The sequence below is a fragment of the Stegodyphus dumicola genome, chromosome 7 (genome assembly GCF_044657685.1).
Source record: "Stegodyphus dumicola isolate Sdum_Otavi_A_Nest chromosome 7, ASM4465768v1".
NCBI classification, from domain to species: Eukaryota; Metazoa; Arthropoda; class Arachnida; order Araneae; family Eresidae; genus Stegodyphus; species Stegodyphus dumicola.
The window spans coordinates 43,715,569-43,739,961 of NC_140774.1; the positions used below are offsets into that span (position 1 = coordinate 43,715,569).

General features: G+C 32.5%; 1 protein-coding gene across 1 annotated transcript in view; it reads left to right on the forward strand.

Annotated features, from left to right (window-relative positions):
* The window catches only part of LOC118191494 (leukocyte elastase inhibitor-like), a 42,756-nt gene that overhangs the window by 15,397 nt on the left and 2,966 nt on the right, over positions 1-24,393 (forward strand). Inside the window, exons 3-4 of the mRNA XM_035362331.2 lie at positions 10,294-10,569; positions 21,475-21,658. Coding sequence (XP_035218222.1) covers positions 10,294-10,569; positions 21,475-21,658 — 460 coding nt within the window. The remainder of the gene's footprint in view (positions 1-10,293; positions 10,570-21,474; positions 21,659-24,393) is intronic.

Genomic DNA, 24,393 nt, shown 5'->3' on the forward strand with positions numbered 1-24,393 from the left:
AGTTCGGTCCGAGGTTCGAATCCCGCGAACGGGCTGGCTGCATGGGTGTTTTCGTGGTTTTCCCCATGTGTAACGTGTATACGAGCCAGTTTCCTTTAAGTCCTCCACGAAGGCATCCCTCCCCTTAGGCAGATAGCCCTCGAGGCTTTGCCGTAATTAAATAACCTAACCTAACCTAACCTAACCTGTCTCTTGGTTTTATGATATTTTAAATTAGATGTATTTCGGCCAACTTTAAAGCGTTTCGATTACTTATTTCAAAATTCACATTATGTTTATTTGTTCTAGGCAGAACCGTTTAATAGTTTAAGTTCGTTAGTTTAATAGTTTAATAGTTAATAGTTCAAAGCTCAATGCATGATGAGACCGCAAGCCTTGCACTTTCGTATTACGTAGAAGTTTACTATTTTTTAGCAAGTATTTAGGTTTTGCCTGTTTTCCTTGCTGATATAGTGTCTTATTTATGTTTAGCTATTACCAGAACACATTTACAAGTTAAGACTGAATGTGAATTCCAACGATTTCCCATTCTCGTCGGAGCTATTATTCCTGCTAACATTTCGACAACAGAACAACGCCTATACTCGAACGCACAGAATAGGAATTTTCATTATTCAAGTATTCTTTATTATTATTACTATTATTATTTCAGGCAAGCACTAAATGTAGTTGTTTTTGAAGATCGATTCATCTCCTATTGGCTGCGTTTCAAGCACGTGATAAGGAAATGGGTTAAATTCCAGTAGGCTCTTTGGCGAACGTCTCTAAAATTGTGCATTCGTTTAATGCGGGTCATCAAACTTTATTCATAGCTAATTTCAGAAAGCTAATTTTTCCTCAGCCTTCTTTACGTCAAAAAATTTGTTTTGTTTTTCGGATACTTGCCTAGTTCTTGTATTTACTGGCAAAACCCGAGAAATTATGTGTGCGCTTTCTAGACACATCAATAAATACAACGACGGAATAAAAACCAATCATGGAAATGTTTCGGTTTTCTAATACATTCAAAAGTTTTACTTGCGTTATTAATATTATAGTTTATCAAGCGATAAGGATCTTTCGCTTTCCTGTGACATGAATACACCCATGGTACAATTTGTTCCTAAACGATGATAGAAAATGAGAAGACAACAGATGAGAGATCGTTATATTTTGATAAACTCGGTATTAAAATAGTACCAGGCTAGAAATTTTAACGAATAAAATACAATAAAATAAACCAAAAAAAAAAAAAAAAGAAAAATTATTGAATATCATATTTATTTGGAATTAACGAAAGTTTTAGTTAAACTTTAAATTCTGACAATAAATTTAAACGTTTTGACAATATTTTGGAATACTAAGATTATTAATACTCTGAAGAGAATATAATTAACAATCCAATTATGACATTAAGTGACCTTGTTGCGACGGGAAAGAGGCTAACTGATTGATTAAGTGGTCTAGTTTCCGACCCATCTCGCTGTTCGCATAACTTTCTGATTAATATTATTGTTTTCCAGATTTTAAATTAAAAAACCGACGGAAAACTTTTCGTTTCACTTGTAGGAAATGTATGGTTATGACTAGTCCTAATTTCAATAAAATTATAGGGGAAGTTTTAAATAGAGTTAATAGTAAATGTGTGGTATTTATATAAATCTTGTAGTAATTTAAAATAAATGTGTTAAGTGATTACGAGCCAGTTTCTCTTAGAAAGTTCTTTATGAACGAAATCTCTTAGAAAAATCTTTCATTTTTCCTTTTTTCCCTCAGGAAGTTCTTTCGGTAGATAAACTGGTCGTGAACTAAGTAATTTAAATAGGAGACAAATTTTTATTAAAGGTCTTCTGGACGTTAAAATAATTAATATATTCTTAGTCAATGAACACTTCGGTGTCACTGTTAATTCAATATAACAATAATGATAATGAAAAAAATTTCATACAATAATAATGAAAGTTTTAATATGTTGTAAAAAATGATTAGAATGGGTTATAGAGGCACAGCGTGAAGAGATGCAATGAGAGAAATGTGACTGATCCACAATTTTATGCAGTATTTTTTGAAGTCATTCACACATAAAAAAGGAATGAACCCAAATAAAACTTAGCATTTGCATTAAAATTATTTATATGAAAAGTGGTACAGTTTTTGATAACCAGTTTCAAAAAACTATCTTAAGATCAGTTACAAACAGATAATTATAGTTACTACCTAAAATTGGTTTGAAAAATCTTGAATTATGTCGAATGTAGGCACTGTGAAAATTAGTGTATGTACTATTGCAATTTTCTCGAAATTTTTTAGAGATCTTATAATTTTTTTGTTCGGCAATCATGGAAAATACCGATTTTAAATCATTATAGCATCATAAATATTTACTAATTGGAAGTTTAATTGATTCTATTAGTAATAATCACGTTGATGCAAGCAATGTTTTAAAGCAGAGTGCGCTTAATTGATGGCATAACCAGTGATCATCATTGACTTGAAGCTAAGAGCAAATTTGTGGCCCCATTTGAAATATTCTGTACAAGTAAAAGGCATCCGTCAAATGGAAGGTAATTAATTGAGACCATAATCTCTTCCTGGGAACACGTCATCAAAAAGGAAGAGGTATTAACGCTATCAGCACAATGAGACTTTGCTGTAGTTTTTTTTTTTTTTTTTTTTAATAATAAATGCTATTCTAAGAAACATTATAGTCAAAACCGATTTAAGGAATTTCGAAGCCCCACTTGGTTCCCTTTAAAATCAGATCAATAAGTTCCTTTTAAAATTCTGTTCATAGCATTTTTTCTGTATATTTCCCGATTTGTACTACCAATTAGTATTTAGTTTCGAAAACAAACATTATAGGTTTTTATGTAATATTTTTTGTGTATTAGTGATTTTCAAAATTACTTACTCCCCCCTTAACTAAACAAATTGTAATTGTCTTAAGACTCTGATGTAAAATTTGAGCAATTTTTACTAAATTTGTATTTTTACTTAACTCAGAATTACAGAATGATTTCTAAGTAATATTTTCTGTATGTAAATGATTTTCAAAATTACTTACTACCCCTTAACTAAACAAATTGCAATTGTCTTAATAATCTGTGATGTAAAATTTGAGCAATTTTAATTGAAATGCATGTTGATTTCAGTGAAAATAATCTAAAATGTTTAGTTTATTTTTACTGAACTCAAAATTACAACATAACCGTGTTGCATAAACCAAAAAAAAAAAAAAAAAAAAAAAAAAAAAAAAAAAAAAAAGTACTTTTTGCCTTTTTTCCCTGCGCAATTTCCTCTTTACATAGGTTTTAGCACTGGAAATGCTACTAGTCTCAAACATCACTTTTTTATCCGTATGGCTTTTTAAATATTGCCACCAAATGTTATCGCTATTTATTATTTTTAAAGGAATAACGTAGCAACTAGAAACAAAATGCACATCAACACGAATATAAGAATGTTGCCACTAAATGGTATCCATACATATTATTTTCAGCAAGTATTAAAAAATTATTAATTGCGAGGCCAAAAGAATAAATATCATCAAGTGTTGTAAATACCAAGGCCCTCGTACTGCTAAATATACAGGATGCCATAAATTTCCTCATAACCAACAGAACATAGTAAGAATACTCAGAAAAGCATTCTTGCATTTAACAGCGGTAAAATCTCAGTTAACCTAGACAAAATATAGCGAATGAAACTTCTAATTATAGGACCAGACGAGGATAGCATTGAAAAAAAAAATCACTCCGCCTAAAGAATTAAAAATATATATATCCTATTCCGTCAAATTCTAAACCAAGAGTCCGTAACTCACACACACACACACACAAAAAAAAAAAAAAAAAAAAAAAAAAAAAACCGCTATGTATCTCACATAATTAAAAACATTGCAGTACTCATGTCTAAAATCAAAGCAGCAGAATATTCTGTTGACAAACTATTTGTGCTTTTTTCAATACTTGAAGAGGTTTTTAGTTCCTTAGATGTCCTAAATAATGGCCAATAATCTGTAAATAATATGAAATGGCCCAGGGAAATTTTAATGAATATATTATTCAGAAGTAGTTATATTAGTTTGTCTTATTTGCCTTCTAGGTATGTTTACTATTCAATGACTTATCTGATCTACTCTCCTAACAAATTCTTTCTTTTGAATATTCTTTTGCATATTTTACGGATTTCTGATGGCGAACATTCTTTTAATAATACGTAATTCGCAATGACTAATTTTATTCGACAGAAATAGTGCCTTGGACGCGGCACATTGGCGTCACGTTATTCTATTTCGATGGTGATATATAAAAAAATGTATGGTAGCAAAAATAAAAGATGTTGTCAACCAATATAATCGTCATTTATTATTTTAAAAGAAATGACACAGCGAATGTATAAAACGTGTGTTGCAACGTTTAACTCTCTACCGAGAATTCTAAATATATTCGATATAAAATATGCCACTTAGATTCCTCCTTGTCGGAATAGCTTATTAATCAGTTTAGATCTTGAAGTATTACTGGCATTAAATAACAGAATCATTATAAGTGACGCAAAAAGCGTAGTGACATAGCGCGTGGAACTGTTCTAACTCTAATTACATTGGACACACTAGGTACAGCCTAGCCGCTATTCGGCCAGATTCTGAATAGCAGCTCCGAAAACTCCAACATGATATAGCGCTGATTCAACTGCAATTATTGATTTCTTCCTGTTAAAAATGCCTGTGAGACACTGGATATTATCGTCATGGGCGGGTTATCTGATCTTTAGCCATTCAGGGTTATCCAGTGGCTATATTACGCCACACAAAAGAGCTTTTACCACTGACTGGCTGCAATTCATCAAAGCTCTTAACAACACTCCGCACAATATCCCAAGGATATACTCGGAGGATGATACTTATAGTTAAAGATTTCTCGGGTGATATTACCTCTATCTACGAAAATTGCAGCAGTAAGGCAACAAGGTTAAAATCAAATGCATATCTCAGCTCACGGACCTTATCAAAAAGCGTAGTGCAGCTCGAAGAAAACATCAGCGAACTATTAGAAACCCCGCGGTTAAAGCCATAATGAATCGAGTATATAATGAAGTCAAGTCTAAAAAAATTAGCAAGCACAACTCGACAGGTTTAATTAAACCGCTCCTTTTCCAAGTGATGACAACTTTCTAGGAAAAGCTTTTTCTCGACATAAAACAACTCCATTCCGCCCTTTAAAGTATCACAAAGGAATCATTAAATCATTTCGGAAAGTATCACCGAAATGAGAAAGCAGAACTTTTGGCACAGCATTTGGAATCTGAATTTTACACAAACAGCATTCATAACACAAGAGCAGAACATGCAGTTTTTATTTTCACCTTTCAGTACTCCATAGAAATTTCATGAAAATTTTCCTTTAATTAATAATGAAAGTATTATTAATTATGATATTATGATATATATGAGTAATAATGATTATGATATATTCTTCGACCATAATCTAAAACGCCCCAGGATCCTTAATGTAAATGAGATCTAAGGACAGCAATTATTAGTTGCTTTGCTTGCTTTTACTTTTTATGTCAACTCTCAATATGTAAACTTTGTGAATCTTCTAATTTTTTGGGACTTAAGAACTCCCATGATGGACATTCTTCGAACTGACTTGACTCAAGAAACACGTTATTCAACAGAGACATCGTGCACAATCACTTTGGTGACTGCACCATTCTATTTCGAAGTTGATATAAAATGTTAAAAATATTTTATATCAATTTCGAAATAGAATGTAACTACTTTTAACTTCCGTTGGTTGTCATTTGGCCAAGCAAAAGATATTTAGTTTTTCTAAAAATTTAATTTGCCTGTTACTGATTGACAAACTAAGAGATTTAAAAGAATAAACACATGTTTTTATCTGTTTTATTAATTTGCAGCTGTGGCCATGAAATTACACAGGTTGGATTTATTAAAAGCAATATATTATAAGCATTACATATACATGTATATATAATATATATATTCTTTTTTTCATATTACTTAAGCTGATAGGCGCTCCAGCGACTAGTTACTTGAAAAGTGATTTCACGTAAAAGGGTGGTTCAAAACTAATAGCCATTATGTTCTAGAAAGTGTATGGCAACACCTAACACTGTATCGAGAATTCTAAAGATATGCTGTTTTTAAAATTTCTGTGATTTATTTTTGAGTTTTATGTGGTTTAACTATGGAAAAGTGATGTTTAATAACAAAATTAAAAAGCCAAAAAAAGTTGTGTCAACAAGAGTGAATCGCAACGAGCGCATTAAAGTCCTCTGCGGGGACGTGAAAATCTGAATATTTTTAGATTTTCATTCTTTTCTCTTCCTCCCCTTAAATTTCTAAATTATATCTTCTTACTTCTTTTCTTTTGGGCAGCAGACCCTTTAGCTAACTTCTTAATGTTTGATGCTATTATAGAAAAGCATCTTTGTTTTCTGTCACTCATTTAAGATCTAAAATAACTTTTTAAAGCTTCAGCTTTGTAAAGCTTGCCCTACTGAGGCTATGAGACTGATATACAATCAGAGTCGAATATATATAATTTATTACAGAAAATAACCTTCCAATTCATTTCATAATTTAGTACTATTGGACAGCTGTTGTTTTTTGCTGCAATTAGGGAATAGCATTTCTATTTCATTAGCGAAATTTGATGCAATTATATATTTTTTATTTTGTTTTAGGTCTGGAATGAATTAAGAATATCTAAGAGCTTTTCACACCTGCTATTTAATTGCTTTGTTTTCTCATCGATCGAATCCAAACATGAAAGGACTGTCCGCGTAAAGTAAGGATACCGTAGAGAACTTTCTAAGGAATATTTAATTCCTACTGACGTTACGTATGGGTAAAAGCACGACAACCTCATTCTTCCTCTTCGCCGAAATAGAACTATCGAACTTGTGATATTTGTGGAGCCAAATCAATGAGTTTTTTGTTTTGTTTTATACTGTGTTGTGATCATCTTTAGAAAATGACACCAATGAAAGAGAAAACTCAATCTATTTTATGTTTCTTTCACCATATATTATGCCGCGATATTTTTCCTGTGACAAAACACTTGGGCCGGATTAAGACTTAGAAAACTTAGATTTAGAAGATTAGACTTAGAAGACTTAGAAGTCCTAAGTGCTTAACAGATTTTGGTGCCTCCGCCTATGTTTACGCCAGTTTTATTCCATTCCTTCTCTCTTTCAGTTTTGGTTTATCTGTATTATGCATTCCATGATGAAAACCACAATCGGAAATTTGTTAGTGTCCTCTTTCTTGAATACCTAAGTACCTTTTTGTGATGCCCCCTTTCCTTGATGCCGTAAGCAAGTTAATCTGGTTAATCTGGTCCTGCGATAAATTAAATGCCCTTTGAATTAAAAGTGCACAGTTTACCCCTTTCAAGCACTGAATCTTTAAGAGCAAGGATAACAAAAGGACTTGCAACGGCAGCGACACATGTGTTAAATTATACGAGTAAGGTATCAAATTTTGTAATGTTAGGAAACGTATCAGAAGTGTAGCTTATCCTATTTTTTTTTTTTAATTTATGACATCAGCGAAAGTCTTTACGCTTACATTTACGCACCCGGTATCAGTGTACACGTAAAGCACTTTCAGTGCATCATCATTCATTTTACTGCATTTTCATTGCATTACCTTTCATTGCTGTACAAGTAAAGCATTTTTTCCCATTTACATGGAATACTTTTATCTTATTTGGATTTTTCTCAGAAGATAAGTAGCAGGAAAAATAAAAATGATTTTACTATTACTCTTCGATTTTCAAATTTAGCAATACAATTAAAGTGATTTTAGTATTTCAAATTCTTTTCTAGTCCGTACTGCAAAAATAAAACTTAATGTAAGTTACTTTAGGAATGGTTAAGTGGAGAAAACGAAATGATAAGCAGTTTGCTTTTATGGCATAAATGAATTACATGATCTTATTTTTCCTTCTACTTCTAGAAACATATTAATCTCTCTTTCAAGGCCTTCGTAAAATGTGCCAGGTATTTTTAGTTTAGTTTTTCACAAGAATGGTGATGTCCTTTAAAAATATTAAAAATTTATGTTATGGCTTACAAATAATTTTGGAATTACTGCAAAGCATGATGTTAAAGATACTTGACACTGCCTTTACCCAAAGGTCTGCAATTTATAATCAAGATTTTCGTTTCTATGTGTGAAAATTTCCCGAAGTGAAATCAATCACCAAACGAGTAATATACTAGAGTAAAAAAAAATATCAAATAATCTTTAACGTTAGAAGGAGGCATATTTTCACTGCATAGAAAAAGCTGCTGCAAATCCAAAAGGCCTAAAGTTTGCATTCTAAATTACAACAGGAGGTTAATTATCAATGCAATAAAGTAAACCATTTGAAAACAATTATGTAGTTCTCATAATATTGTTTTTATGAGAAATACATATTGTACCTATTGATGATAACATTATTCGCATTTATTCCGGTAGTATAATTACTAAAAAGATGCTGCCTTTGCCTTGTTAGGTAGAATTATTCTTCCTCTGTGTTATCTGTTTTTTCTTCTCTCTAATGGAGATTCAAAAATAAAACCTAGTAATACTAGAATAAAATTCTGTACCAATACATAAACTGCAATGGTCTTTATATTTGTTCTTTTTTTTATTAATAGTATTTAAAATTTTACTTAAGTTTCATTTTATTTTACCTTAAGATAATTATTCGTATTATTTTTGCTTAAAAATAAAAGATGTGAAGTGAAACCCCATCTTTATTTTCCCGTATACCACTTGGTAATTGCGAAGTTCTGAATTTCTTCACAGGAGTGAGTTATGAATTTTTCACCATTTACATCTTTAAAGGTTTTATTTATTTATCATTTTTTAGTAATTGAACTTTACATAGTTTTATACTTTCTTTGTGTGTTTAACCAAAAATATTGCAGCAGCAACAGGACTTAGAGAAGAAATCTTAACATCGAATAAAAATGAAATTTGCTACACCAGGTTTACCATCTCCCGAAAGACGCATTCTGCTCTTTTCCGATAAGTAGTCAGAAAAAAAGTCTCCTCTCTTTTATATACCTAGATAGTTTCATTTATACACATCCCTAACTATTCACTCTAGTAGAAATCAGTTATGTTTAGCCCTATTTTTTTAAATTGCCTAAATATAAAGCCCTTTTTTTCTTTTGCTAATGATTAAGTGAGATACTTTACGTAAATTATCCTGTTATTTTATGTTTGGGATCTTTACTGTCACACGTATTTAAGGCGAGGTTTTTAGATTGTAAGCCAGAGCATGTTCTAAGATTGCCAGATAAGGTAAGATTTGGTAGTCTTCGGCTTTGCATTTATAATTGTCGATAGCTGATATCCATGTTGGTTGAGTTTTCAGTCAACTTGTAGAGTCATTTATTTTTTGGAAGCAGGAGAAGTGAAAAATGAGCAACACCCTCGCCGGGAATCGAACCAAGGACCTCTGGAATATGCGTCCAGACCACTACACTACGAAGGCATGCTAAGAGGGCGGGAGAAATACTTTATATAATCCTCCTTTTAAAGGGCGATTGGGGTTTTTAGTGAACCCAATCGCCAAATCATCATCTTTTTTTTTTTTTTTTTTTTTTTTTTTTTTTTTTTTTTTAATGCAAGAAATGATAAATGAGCAGGGTATCGAACCACGGACCTCTGGAATACGCGCCTAGCGTGCTGACCAATACACTACGAAAGCATGCTAAGAAGGCGGGAGAAATACCATATAAATTTCGCGTTAAATTGATTTGTGTATATCTCGGCTACTAGTTTTTTTCATTTAATTTTTGCAGCTGAACTTACTGTTACATTTAAATTACCTTTAGTATTTCTACTTTTTGAGTTGATTTGAACTGCATTGTAGACCTGAACCCTAAACCTGAGTTGAGCCTATAAATTGCAGTGGAGTCTGAAATGAAAATTCTGTTAGTGTATTTAATTTTGTTATTAGTAGAAACAAGCAGGAAAAGTTTTTAACTTGTTATTTATTTTAGTGTTTTTTTCTAATTAATGAAAACCATGATGTGGGTTAGAATTCACCAACAGCCGTACGTGGCCAGTTTGTAACTTGAATCAAAGGGTTGAAAGAGAAGAGTTTTTCAACAACTAACAATTTATTTCTTTTTTTATACGTTTCGCAATTTTTTATCCAACAAATAATCAAGATCACTGAATTATATATTACTAACCATTTTATATTGTTCTCTGAATCATCAAGAGGAAATTCAAAGCAAAATAATTCATCTAACTCAATTATATTCCTATTCTCGAAGGTATTACAACACCAGCATCTACCCTTTGGATTTCGTGATGAATGCAGAACAGAGCACGAGGTATATCAACGTGTTTTTCGAACGCAACATGGAAGGCAAAGCGACGCAGATTTTGTCTCAAGTTCCATCACCTTCTACAAATCTTCTTCTGCTCAACGCCATTTACTTCAGGGGCACGCTGGACATGAATATGGCCCAGGTAGAAGAAAGCAGATTTGTAGGAAGAGCTGGAGAGAGACCTTTCATCATGCTTGAGGCCAGGAAGGCCCGTGTCAGGTAAGGCTAGAATTCATTTCTTATGATTTTAGTAATTATAGTTAGATAATTTTAAAAAAGGGTTAAAATTATACCCAAAACGTGTTTGCACAAGTTAATTTTCTATTTTTTCTTATAAATAAATTGAAATTTTTTATTTTGTAGAATGAAATCATGGAAAATCGTTAATGAAACAGAAAGAAACTCAATTGAAGAATATTCTAAAATATTTTTATTTATCAGAAAGACTAATAACTGAAGATTTTTTAACTTTATCTAATGAAAGATATTTATATTCAAATATAACATATAAAATCATGAAGCTTGCTTGGACGCCAGTGCAATGTACGCTTAATAATTATGCAGTATCCTATTCCTCCCATTTTTGGTTATGTAAACTAAGTAGAAAAATTCATCTTCTATAGATCTGGCAGAATAGAATCACTCAAACAACTTCAAGTTCTTTATCCCCGCTTAATGCGTTGGTGTACAAAAATTAAAACTGAGATAAATTTTTCACATGCAGCGTTGCGCAAGTATTTCAAACTCGAGCAAAGTATACCAATCAAGGCAATAGAAAAGATTATCAAGACAATAGAAAACATAAACAACACTGATCAAGAAAAGAATCTAAAAAATTCAAAATATAATTAATTTTATTCAGAGTTATTGAAAAAAAAACCATAGATTTCAAATCAGAGCCAGATGTACAGGAGATAGATTTCATTTTTCAAAACGGTTTCTGACAAGAAGACTGCCAAGGATTGTAAATGAGTAATCAAATAAAACTTTGCCAGAAACAGAAACATTTAAAGAAAAAAAATCCTTAAAGTTTCTTTGGATGGTTAGATAAAGATAAGTTACATAAGATTAGAAAATAGATAAAGATAAATTTGGCCTCTATGCGTGGGATGTTGGTTATCCGACATAAAAACTCTCATTCGTTTTATCCAGGGAAATTTCATAGAAAGCTTTAAGATCAGTCAAGATGGAAAAGAAACAAGAAACACTATCCATTGCCGGTCGTGAATACTTGCAGCATCATTTGCTGAATGCTTGCTGCTGAATCTGCTTGGATGCTTTGATACTAAATACTTATGCATTTATGTGGCCCGTTATAAGCATGATTAATAATACCTCTTGGTCGCATTATGTGAAAAGCAGTCCCACTAGAAAATGGAAGTCCCCCTACAGCACGAGTTCCCAATCCTTTTCCAGTCCCGTAATCCTAAAAATTTTCTAATATGTCCTCGCACCCTCTAAACGCAGAGTTTCTTAAACTGTGGGTCGCGATCCCCAGGGGGGTCGCACCTGCAGCAGAATGTTGCCAAAATTTTTATGAGTTTTGATATTTCTTTAACTTATAATAATTTTACAATTACCAAATATGTTTACACAATGTATCTGAAAATAGATAGAAGATATGACAATACAGACAAAGAAAAAACGCAACGAAAGCGTTTCGACGCATTCCTTTTATAATAAAAACGTTCATTTTACTTGCTTTGCACGTGACGTTGTCATTTCGTCTGTTAGTTACTTAAAATTTTCACATTGTTCTATGTCTTAAAATTAGAAATTAAAGTTAATGACCTGAAACTGCAGTAGTATATTACAGTGCAAGTAAAAAAATTGACAGTTTCATTCACGCGTGTGTCGGATTCCTGCAGTGCTTATGGGGTCTCGCAAAATTTTCATAAATATTATGGGGGTCCTAGGTCACAAGAAAAATCTCAGTAATAGAAAGGGGTGGCGATTGAAAAAAGTTTAAGAAGCCCTGCTCTAAAGCAATTTAAAAAATAAAATTAAATTAAGCTCGCAACCTCTGGAATGCTACTTCGCATCCCTGATTGGGAGGTACTGCACTTAAAGATAACGGGAGAAAGGCTGGAAATAGGGCGAGTCATTGTCTCATATATACTAAGAAACACACTGTCATCATGAATGAATTTCAGAAGAAACAAGAAGAGCATATCACTGCACGGGAAACATGCTTATGTAATGATAAAATAAAGATATGGACATAAATGCAAGACATAACACTCAAATGTCATTCATATGCATTATAAAGATAAATAAAAAAATGTGCTATTTCACAAAACAAAAGTGAATTTAAAATATGAAATGTAAATATAAACAAAGCATATGATATATAATGTGTAACAAGAACAAATAATTTTATGGAGAAGCTACGAATAGCACTTATAAATACTAATGTATTTAAAAGAGCAATTGAAATATAAACAAGAAATCAGGATATGTTAATCAAAATGGTTGAAAATAACTTATTTTGATACCCTTCGGAATGGCAAAGTAACTCAGAGATGCTATATGAAGTTTCCTTTAACATGTTCTTATTCGTGCTTGAGGAATTTCTTATTGCACTTCTGCAAATAGTCGATAATTTGATTCACACAGACGTAGTCATGTAAAAGTTTGTTTCTTATGTAGCAGTGCACGTTAGTTATAATTTCTAATATTTTATTTTCCACTCCTTGCAATTTTTTCACGTTCGGGCAGGAAGCTGCACCTCAAACGGGAGGAGTATAACATGCTACGGGACGAATTTTATAAATAAGTCAATTTGTCCATATCTGGCGCGAGAGTGAGCTGTGTTTCAATGAAATTTGAAATTTTCTTGTAATAACGTTTATTTCGACGGCAATATAGTTGATATCCAAAGAGATAAAGTGGATGTATTATACTGTTATAAATATTCTTTTGTCGTATCATTAAATTTTGCAATATTTATAGAAATTTTAATCTTGTACACCAGTTCTTGAAACCAAAGTCTTACATTTTTTCAGTCACATTCTTTGACCGTATAGATCTGACTGCTCCTGCCGTATCATCGGCATAGCATGCTAGGAATGAATTTCGATTTCTCTTTAAGGAAATCTTCCAGGTAAAATAGGTGTAGCACGAGATCGAGGCATAAGTCGTGCGGTACCAATTATCTTCCTATACGATGAATAAACTTCTAGACAGTTCACAATGAAATATCAGCTTGTAGATCCATTATACTAGATGCAACGTCTAGTATTAGAAACGCTGCACACCATTTTTGACGAAACGACCTATGAATTCGATTAATTGTAAAAAATTTTTAGAGGTATAGATTTTTATTTATTTATTTATTTATTTATTTATTTTGAAACTGTATTGCTCTTCCTGTAGTAGATAGAAATATGGTTGGATTCTTAGAAGGATGACTGTTTCAAAATTTTTATTCAATTGTAGGAAGGAGACATACCTGTCGATAGTGTTTAGTCTTAGTAGTGATCTTTAGTTGTTTCGAAAGCAAAAATGTTTTAACAAACTTCTAAAGAAATGAGAAATAGCACTATGTAATACAGGCACTAAATATGCTAACAAAGCATAGAGAATCACGCTGTTGCTCTGTATGCCCTAAATGAGTCATTTACCGACCTCTGTCCCAGAAAGCTGCCGGATTTTGGAACTTATTTTAACCAATTATAAGGTATTTTCTTCCCCCTTTTTGTATGCTTTTGTGGTGTAACGGGTAGTTCTAGAGGTTCAGGTTCAGGTTCAAGTCCAGGTGCGGCCATTGCATATTTTTCACGTTCTTCATGCTTTAAAAATAATCCTAAAACATTTAAGGTGCAATTTATATAAAAAAAGATCTGAAAGGTTTCAGTTTTTAAATTACGTCTAAAAGGCGTTTTTTTAACTTTTTGCGTGCTACCTTTATTTATCAAATATCATGTTCTTTGCGCTTAAACCATAAAATTCAGTTCGATAACAATGTCGCGAAATAATTTTAGATGAGCATATCTTTAGAATTTTTGATACACAGTTCCGCGCGCTGGAGATAAAAAGGTTTCCCCCCCCCGAAGAGTGTTGCCAATGCTCGCTTTTAAATCGTTGAGTTTGTTAATCAAAAATCAGTTAAAGTTTTACAAAATATGAAATAAATAATAAAACCAATTTCAAATTTGGTTTTCAACATGCCCATATTCGTAGGAAGATTACGTCATTCAAAATTCGGTGGCTCTAGGTACCGCCGTTTTATCATTATAAGAGAAATATACGTGCATTTATGCAGATTTTTCATTATTTAATTTCTTCAAATATAATGCAGGACTCTAACATTTGGTGGCAACAGTTTGAAAATGAAACGGACATTTATAGTGATTCAACGCAAAATCGCAAAACGAAAACACCTTCTTTTTTTATCCAAAGGGGCTAATCCTTCAGGGACAAAGCCCCTTTGGACTAATAAAAAAAGAAGAAAGAAAATCTGAAATGTTTTAGATTTTAAATTACGTTCGATAGGGCGTTTTTTTAACATTTTTTGTGTTACATTTATTTATTAAATATCATGTTTTTCGCACTTAAACTATAAAATTCAGTTCAACAGCAATATCGAAAAATGGTTTTAAAATGAGCATATTCTTTAGAATTTCCGATACAGAGACTCACGCACTGGAGATAAAAATGTTTTTTCTGTACAACGTTGCCATTGTTCGCTTTGAAATCCTTGAGTTTGTTAACCAAAAATTTGTTAAAGTTTTACAAAATAGAAAATTGATAATGAAACAAATTCCAAATTTCAAATTTGGTCTTCCACATGCCCATATTCGTAGGAGGATTACGCCATTCAAAATTCGATGGCTCTATGTACGGTTGTTTTATCACAATGCGAGAAAAAAATATACATTTATGCAGATTCTGCATTTTTTAATTTCTTCAAATATAATACGGCGGATAATACTTTGTGGCAACAGTTTGAAAAGTGATTCGCCGTTTGTAGTGAATCGACGCAAAATCGCAAAACGAAAACAATACTTCTTCAGGGGAAAAAAAAAAAAAAAAAAAAAAAAAAAAAACCTAATGACTTTACACAATTCAAGTGTAAGAATAATGTAATGCTAAAAGTTCATGACCATGTTTGTCTTCCGAATGCGTCCCAATTGTATCCCAAATGGGCATTGCTGGACAGGTTCCGCAATATTGTGTTAGAAATGCCGTGCGTACCCGGAGCCTTCCTGAATTTCAATTTTTTAATATTGCTACTCCCTGGGCACTGAGTGCTCTAGGGACTTTAAGCCAGTCATCGATTTTCGAACATTGCCAGCAAAATTTAGGTCCTTGAAGGTTATGTGAAAACTGTGTTACAAATAGTCCGAGCTTTGCTTTGAAAATTGCTTTTTTCCAAAAAAGATATGGTATTTGACTACGTCAGAGTAGGCGATGCTGGGACTGACTGAAACAGCTTGATACAGTTGTGCTTCCTCTTCCACTGCTTAATAAGCTGCTACAACAATCCCTCATGAAGTTCTAGGTCCACAATTTAGCCTTTTATCTTCCCTTCCTATGTGCAAACAACTTTAGCTTAATTTCCTCTCAGTTCCTGTTTAACTGAGTTCTCAAAGGAAGATATTAAGTGATTTGCCATCTTCTGACATTTTATGATTATTCCTTTCAGGGAATAGAACTAACATCTGTTTGGGAAACTACGAAGTTTTATGTATATACCTGATGATATTTGAAGTTTCTTGATAGACACAGTTAAGTTTGTGATCATTTTGGTGGTTTAATAAGTACCTTCTACACTTCTACGCTTTTCAGACTGTTGGAAGAATTTTTTAATTAAGTTACAATAGAACCCTCATTCCGTGAAAGCCTCATTCCTTTAAGAGATGTCTCTTAAGCAACAGCACACAGTATAACAACAACTATAACATGTTCAGAGAGGGACATGAACTTCTATCATCGTTCTTACACTTGCGTCGATTAGAATTAGTACAATATGTTTGGCTCTTTTTCGGGAACAGGTCTATAAATGACTCATTTGGCGGATACACAGCAATTTGGTGATTCTCAGTAAAGTCATGCAGATGCTTATCATTAAAATTCTGCAGCACTAATCAGTGTATTTATTCCGATGTCCTCCAACTACAATTGAGAAAGAGTCCGGGATGACTGAAGTAAAAGTACTTTGAATTAATTTGTTGTTAGGAGGTTTATAAACAACTGCGAATACAGTGTCTCCGCATTTTGGAAGATGGACTACCACAGTCCTCTAACTATAATCCTATTATATGGTACTAAACAAGATGTTTAGCTTCATAATTAGTCTAGAATAAGATTTCTGTGTATATAAATAATTTCTCCTTCCTATCTATGATGCAAAAATCACTGTGGAAGAACTTGCGATTTTTAATTTTTTCATTATCTCCTGGAGTAACATGCTTTTCCGAGATTAAACATACATGTGAGGTATTACCTAGAATTCTGTCTTTTTTCTGCAATTATTGGCGTTCTGCATCAACAAACTTATAGTCAGCAATGATAAATTACCCTTGCGCTTTATATACTTTTTACAAGCTCACAATATATCATGCTGCGTATATGCGCATGAGCTACCATACTGAATTCTTACTGCATGCGATCATCTCATTGGCTCTTCTACCTGCTTAGTTTTTTCGTCACTTATTAAGTTAATTTATTCAATTCCTATTTTATTTTTAAATACGAATGGTAAAAGACTTCAGATAAATCTTGTTCAAATCTGATATCTTTACCAAAAGAAAATAATTCGATTGCATGCTTAGCTGCACGTAACAGTTATGCCAAAATCGAGGTCAAACTTGAGAATCAGCATTAGTATTAGGACACACGAAGAATGATACCCAATTAGTTCGTTAATTACTTTACACAATGTTATACAAAAGATGAAATACGGGCAATATATATATTTTTTCAGATGATGTCATTTCCAGACGTTAGCAATTACAGAGCTCTACTTTTTGTTATTATTCCGTTATTTTAATCATCCCATTTCGACACTATATATTCAAAAGAACGTCCTAATTGAATGCTAAAAGAAGTCTCTTGGAAGGATTTTTTTCTTATACGGAAGGCTTGTAGTATTGTTACAACGCAGCCGGCTTTTTGACCTTGTCCATTGATGCAGATTTTCTGACAAAGACAGTAGCAGCTGTCCTTTACAAACCTTAAAGCTCAATGACTTTTCATTCTGCTGAGAGAATGATAAATAAGGCATTTAACAAAAATTCATTATACCACTTCATGCGTAAAAGTTAAGGAAAAGACTTGGCAATGTCTCCTAAACGAGAGATATACTACCCCAGATTTTCCTCATGATGTGGATTGAATTTAATCCCTGTTTGGTAAATAATTATTTCCCACAATTCCGAAAATATGCCCGTATTTTTATATTTTCGAAATCAGGAAAATATACTTAACCTGAATGCTTCAGACTCCAAAAGTCTGTTCTTGGATTTCACAAAACCTTTTGAAAAACTTTGCGACTTTATTTTATCATGATTTCAAATAAACTGTTTGGGTTCAGGAATTTACTATCAAACAACTTGTGAGACTAACTGATTTGAGGGGGAAGTATACACCAAAAAATGTGTTGCATTACCAGTGCAAGAAGGTTTAATTTAATTTCGTTAAGACAAAGCCAAGGGAATCTATCTGCCTAAGGGATCTCCTTCATAAGGGAGATAAGGAGATATTTTCATTCTCCTGGCCTAAGGGAGTACTTTCTAAGGAAAATAGGCCTGTATTCAGATTTTACATGGAAAAAAATCAGAAAACGTATTCAGCAGCCAGTCCTCTCGTCTAGATTTGAATCCTGATCAAATTACTAATGTTCGGCGTTTTTACCGCTCGGCTGCTGATACAATATGTAATGAAAACAACCGATCACTTGCAGTATAACGGACGTATTTACAAGTTAATGAAAATGAAGTTAAGTCGGGAAATAAATTTGTTCATAAAATCTTTCCTTGAAGACAGGAAACATTGTTAAATATTGCAATGCCTGCTCTACATATCGCAATATTAAGGCTGGTGTGCTTCAACTCTCAAGTTTGGACCTCATACTTTACTTGTATTATAACGATGATTACCTAGTCGATAGGCAAAATTAATGTTACGCTGATGATACTGCTGTAGAAATCAAATCAGCCAGACTAAACTTTTCAGTTCAGAACTTTGATAAAGGATACTACGTACCTTTATCAAGCTTCTACGTACACTTGTTAAGTAAACATAATCCCGTTATTTTTAACCTTTCATTGCAATGATGAGATATCTTCTTTATCAGCTTGCGCACATTCATATTTACTTATATTATTTTTTCGTACTTGCTTATGTGCATATACACTCACATTGCGTGATATGCTGTGCTCTAAATGGAAGCGGCTTTGTGTTACAAACTGCGTGTCGCACAGACCTGGGATTCCACGCACGGATTATTATTAGTTTAATTAACTAGTTTTTACAATTTCAGATTTACTATCACTTCTTCTTTCCGCACAATGTTTAGAGAGAATTAAGTCGAGGAGTTTGGATTATAAGACAGAGCGCGTTTTTCCCTCTCGATGCCACGTTCGTCAGTTCTGATAAGACTATAATTCTTCGGCTTTGCGCGATTGCTGCCGACATTTAATTTTTACGCCGGTGAGAAGTTTTGAGACAATTTAGATTTAAATTAAATTGTGTAATCTTTGATTACTAAGCTAGTTTTAAATTTGACTGGCACTTTAAGTTTCATCGCCAGAAGTGGTGGTTGTTTTGTTAAGTACGAGATGTAGGTTTGGGTTTAGTTCTGATTTACTAAAAAGGGTTGTTTTAAACATTTTCAAGATTCTGTCGTTACTTCACACCAACCGATAATTCACTGCAAATCTTTTAGGAGTTTGATACTAGTTAATGTTACCAAAGAAAATCAAACTCTATATTTATTTCATAAAAAAAGTTATTTTTTAATTTAAAACTTTTCTGTTCTCAGGATGGCTGAGATCCCCCCCCCCCCCGAAAAAAAGGGTATTACAATTTTATGTGCTCTCGCAGTTTACAAAGTTTAAAGGCCAATGATACAACGCACTCTTGCGGGCAAAACACAATGATATCCCTTCTTTTGCCTCTCTTCGACTCTTTCCATAAAGAGTATTAAAATTCCTTCATTCAAAAAAAAAAATTATCTGCAGAGACCCTCTATAACACGACAATAATAGCTCCAATGGAGGCTAAGCACTTGAATGATGCATCAAGGTCAAGCTAATATTTGTCATTTTATCGTCAAAGCTATGAAGGCATTTCGAAATACTACATTTCTTACGCTTGAGTTATTTGCAATATTTTTGGTGGATATTTAGTGAATGCACGAATTCTTTTGCATATCTTAAATTAAATAGCTTAATAAAATTTATTTTTTAAAGAAGTCTACAGATAGAGAACATTGTACCAGAAACATACATTTTTATTGCAGAAACAGCACTTAACTCCCTTAAAATTTCACTTTTTTATATTTTTCGTTTATTGATTATTTCCTAATATTTATATTTTTGACGTTTTTAAATAGATAGTCCTTATATGCTCGGAAATATTCAAATAAGTAAAGCTTTTCGACATTTTCAAGGAAATGTGATTAATTTTATCAAGCCCTTTCATAATTTTGAAGTAAATAATTCAAACTTTAATTTCCTACAATTTTTGTTCCTTTTTGCTTTAAATAAACTGAAATTTCTGAAAGAGTAAATAGTACTATTATCGAGTAGCATATCTAGAAAATGTAAAAACATAAGATTACATGATTCTATTAAATAAAAATTGTCTAACTCTGATTAAAACACGCAATACCAATTTTTTTTTTTTTTTTTTTTTTTGTCACTAATGTCAGTTTGAGTGACAAGACATGTTTCGGTGAGTCGAGAAAAGTTTTCAAAATCTTTAAACAGTTATGTACATTTATTAATCCGTTACTGCATTACTTTCTTCTAGAACTGTTTTTTCTCCTCCCCACCCCCAAAGCAACTATACGACTGTAGGTCACCTTATCTATCTTAATGTTACCTTATCTATCGTAATGCAAAACATATTTCTTTATAAAATTAGTGGCACTTAAGATAAAATGAAGATATAGTTTTTAGTGTCATTGCGAAGTATGCTTAATTAAATTTAGAATTGTTGTTAATTTAAAGATGTATGTTGATTCTGTAGGCTGCACAATATGTTTTGTTTTAGCAAAAAAAAGAAAAAAAAAAAAATCTTAGAATAAAAAGTCCCCCCCCCCAAAAAAAGCTACTACTTTGTGCTATGTGCTACACAAAGTTACATCTTTTTATTTATATTTATTTTAAAAAAATTGTTTAACTAGTTTTGCAGCTAACTATGAATATATTTAAAATATTTGGTCTCATGTATAGAACTTTTGAATACTATTTCAGTAAAATGTACGTTTTCTTTAATTTTATGTTAATAAGTACATTACGGATAATCCATAACAAGCCTTCCAAATTCAATTTAGTTATCAGATATCCGCACATGCATTAAGAATCTGGCACTGTGTGCCTGTATACTGTATGTTAAAAGAAAAGAAAAAGAAGCGCGATGTCTGTCGTCAGTACAATGCACCAAGTACAGGAAAAAGTGGGCGCGATATCAGAATTTCGCCATTGGTCATACAGATATAATTCCCTTCACCAAATGTGCTACTCCGCCCCCCTTTTGATGAAGAGAACCCCAGGACACAGATCCTCTTCCCATACCATCAGATCACAGGAGAAGATTTTCGGCTCGTCAGTATTTTAAGTGCCTCCATGCCGCAGAGACACCATACACTTTTAAATATCCATACCTTCTTCAGGAATCGAACCGGAGTTCAACAATGCATTGCTAACCACTTACGTGTTCACACGCACCTTCTGGCTCTTGCGTTTCCAAATGGCCACCACTGATGTAACGAATAAAAGAAAATTTATGCTTCAAATGTGTCAAAAAAATTCTTGGTGAACTTGCTTCCAGAAGAATTCAGACTTTTTGTTAAGTGATTGTTTCATAAATTATATTTAAAATGGTATATTTTCGTCAATAAAATTAGTGGAAACTTATTTCTCATTTTTTTTTTTTTTTTTTTTTTTTTTTCAGATACGGAGTCCACGAATACTTAAACTGCACCGCCGTAGAAGTTCCTTTTAGGGGAGGTTTGATATCTCTAGTGGCCTTGCTGCCCAACGAACCAGAAGGCATGGCCATGTTGGAGACACGAATCAGTGCCCAACGTTTGACCGACATCATCAACTCCATGCAAGTTAAAAGAGTCAATTTCCAGGTCAGTTAAGATTGCTTCGCTTTTGCTTTTTCTTGCACTATCACAAAGATGATGATGTTATTGACAGTTCTATTGTTTGCTTTCCGGTCTGAGGTTTTGAATAAATTTCCCTGAAGAAATAGGAATGAAGAGAACATGGTGTTTCTCCTTCCCCAATTAATCATTACTGAATGGTAATTCGCTAGTTTAAACCTGAAATTCGATTATGGAAAAAAGTGTATTTATTTAGACTGTTAATTATCATATTTTTAGTCTTAATTTTAATCAATGATTCACATTTCTAAGATAGCAGTAATGCAGAGTATGTTTAGTATACGTTCGGAGACTCAAGAAAAATCATCTTATAATTGTACTCAAATTCCATTTAGAACACATTTATCTCCTCTAAACAATTTAACTATATTGTGGTGCAAAAACCTAACTTAAATTAGACCTTGATTTCGAAGATATTATTAAGGATTTTGTTTTTAGAAATTAAAGGAAAGGAGAAAACTTTTCCTGTGATTAAATTTTAAAATATACAAGTATTTTTAGTCCAGTAAAATTCCATTTGAATCTATCCCATTTTAATTAAACATTTGATAATTCATATGCTCAAACCATTCTTGCGTTTTCAAAATGTTATTTATAAAACCTCAGTACATGCTACATCTTGTTTGAACCAAAGAAACTACACGTGATATTTTACTATATTTTCTTATGAATGGATCCGATGGATCGTTTAAGATATGTCTACATTTTAAACCTTTAAAGCTAATTTTAATTCAAATTTACTGCTATAGTGTTGTTAATACTATAGATTTAATCGAATCGTTCAGTTAAAAAAAAAAAAAACGCTATGTCCTTATAAAAATGCTAATTTTTAAAAAGTATAATATTTTTGTGCTTTTCTATTACGAAAAAGGAAATAGGCTTCGGAAGACCTCAAAATAATGCTTTAATTACAGCCCCTAATTCTCTTAATCGGGCTAGTTTTAGTAAAAGAAAATGCAAAAGAATTATCAAAATTTCCAGTTAATCTCTGTAATAATTAATAGAAGAAACGTGTATCAACCTGAGCATTAAAATTAGGCTAAATTCAATCTTAGATCGGTGTTAGTTTTATAATAAAGCTCATACATTTTAAATGAATTTGATACGAATGCTACATGAAGTGCAAAAATGTCAGTAACTAATTAACTGTTTTAATTGCATTTTGTTTCTTTCGTGGGTGTTACAACTCGCTACTCATCCGAAACATTATCTTCAAAAATATTATTCAACATTATCTTCAAAGATTAATTAGATAAAGCTATTGAACAATAAAAATTCGACAAGATTTCGATTCCCAGAGAATAGGCAAGCATTGTTGGGTTTTCTGTATAGTATTCCAAGTAAATGCAAGTTAGTTTTTTCTCTAAAAGTCTTCTACTACAAAGGCATTTTGAGCAGTTCACATCTGCTTGCTTTGTCACAATCCATTCAACAGTAACGCAAAGCTTCATCTTAAAACTTAACCTTTCGTATAAATTTGACACTTCACTAGCTTCACTTCGCTTTTTTTTTAATTTTTTAATTCTAAAATTTCAGGAGAGTGGAAAAGTGTTAAACACGAGTTCCTGCTTGGGAACCGAGTGAAAAATTTCCCGAGCTTAGCTATAGTCTACTAAAATATTTTTCCTTAACAGTGTGAAGAAGTAAATCAAAGCAATGTAAGCTTAGTCATTATTATATTACACTGAAATTGTTAATAGGACTTTTAATAATTGTACAAAGAGCAAAAGCATTCTTTTAAACGATCAGATCAGAACCATTCGCTCGAACTGAATCGATTCATTTTTACGAGTCACAGTTCACTGATAACAACCCTGGTGAACGAGATTGAGAATGGAGAGTAAATCAAAAGCGGTAGGTGAAGAGGAAGCGAAGAGTGTAAAGATTGAATGAGCAGTAAAATCGGGAGGATATTGACCCAATTAAATTCGCAAAGTCCCTGACTGATTTCTTTCAATTGTAGTTTTGAGATTCCCTAAAACCTCCTTTCTACATAGAACTGACAATGGAATTCTGTAATAAAAAATATTGTAGTAGTATAGAAATAACAAAATTCAAATTCACCTTTAACACCGCGTAATAACATTCTTTTCTTACTAAAATGAGAGTCGAACTTTCATGGAATGCATCCAACAACAGCTCTCAGAGAGTGAACTCTAAAAAAGCTACCGCTCCGTTTTGCCAAAACATCGTTCGTTCACGCAGTGAAAAGAATCGGTTCTATGAATTAATTTACGAGAGAAATGCCCATTTTTAATCGTACAACAGCCGCCCCAAGTTAAAGGAAAAGTCGCATTTTCATTTTCAATTAAAAGCCATTAACGATTAATCGTAGACATTAAAATAGACGAACGCCAAAATAAGCTAGAAACTAGGCGTCTTCTTTCAAACAATAATCGAGTTATGAGCTCAAAAGAAAAATTTTTGGAGGAAATCGAAAATGATATAGTGATATTTCAATGAACATGCAAATGAAAAAAAAGCGAGATAGCTGTGTTGCTCTGTATGCTAGAGGATAAAATATTTATGTAAAACTTTCATGGGATAGATGGTGCTGTGCCCGATCGGTAATAATGATCACTATCAAAATGTTACAACAAAAGATTTATTCACATGCAAAAAATCCATTTCAAATCACGAATGTAACTATTGGTGTAACGTCCAACAGAATAAACTATTTAATATCCTTTCCCAGTGTTATG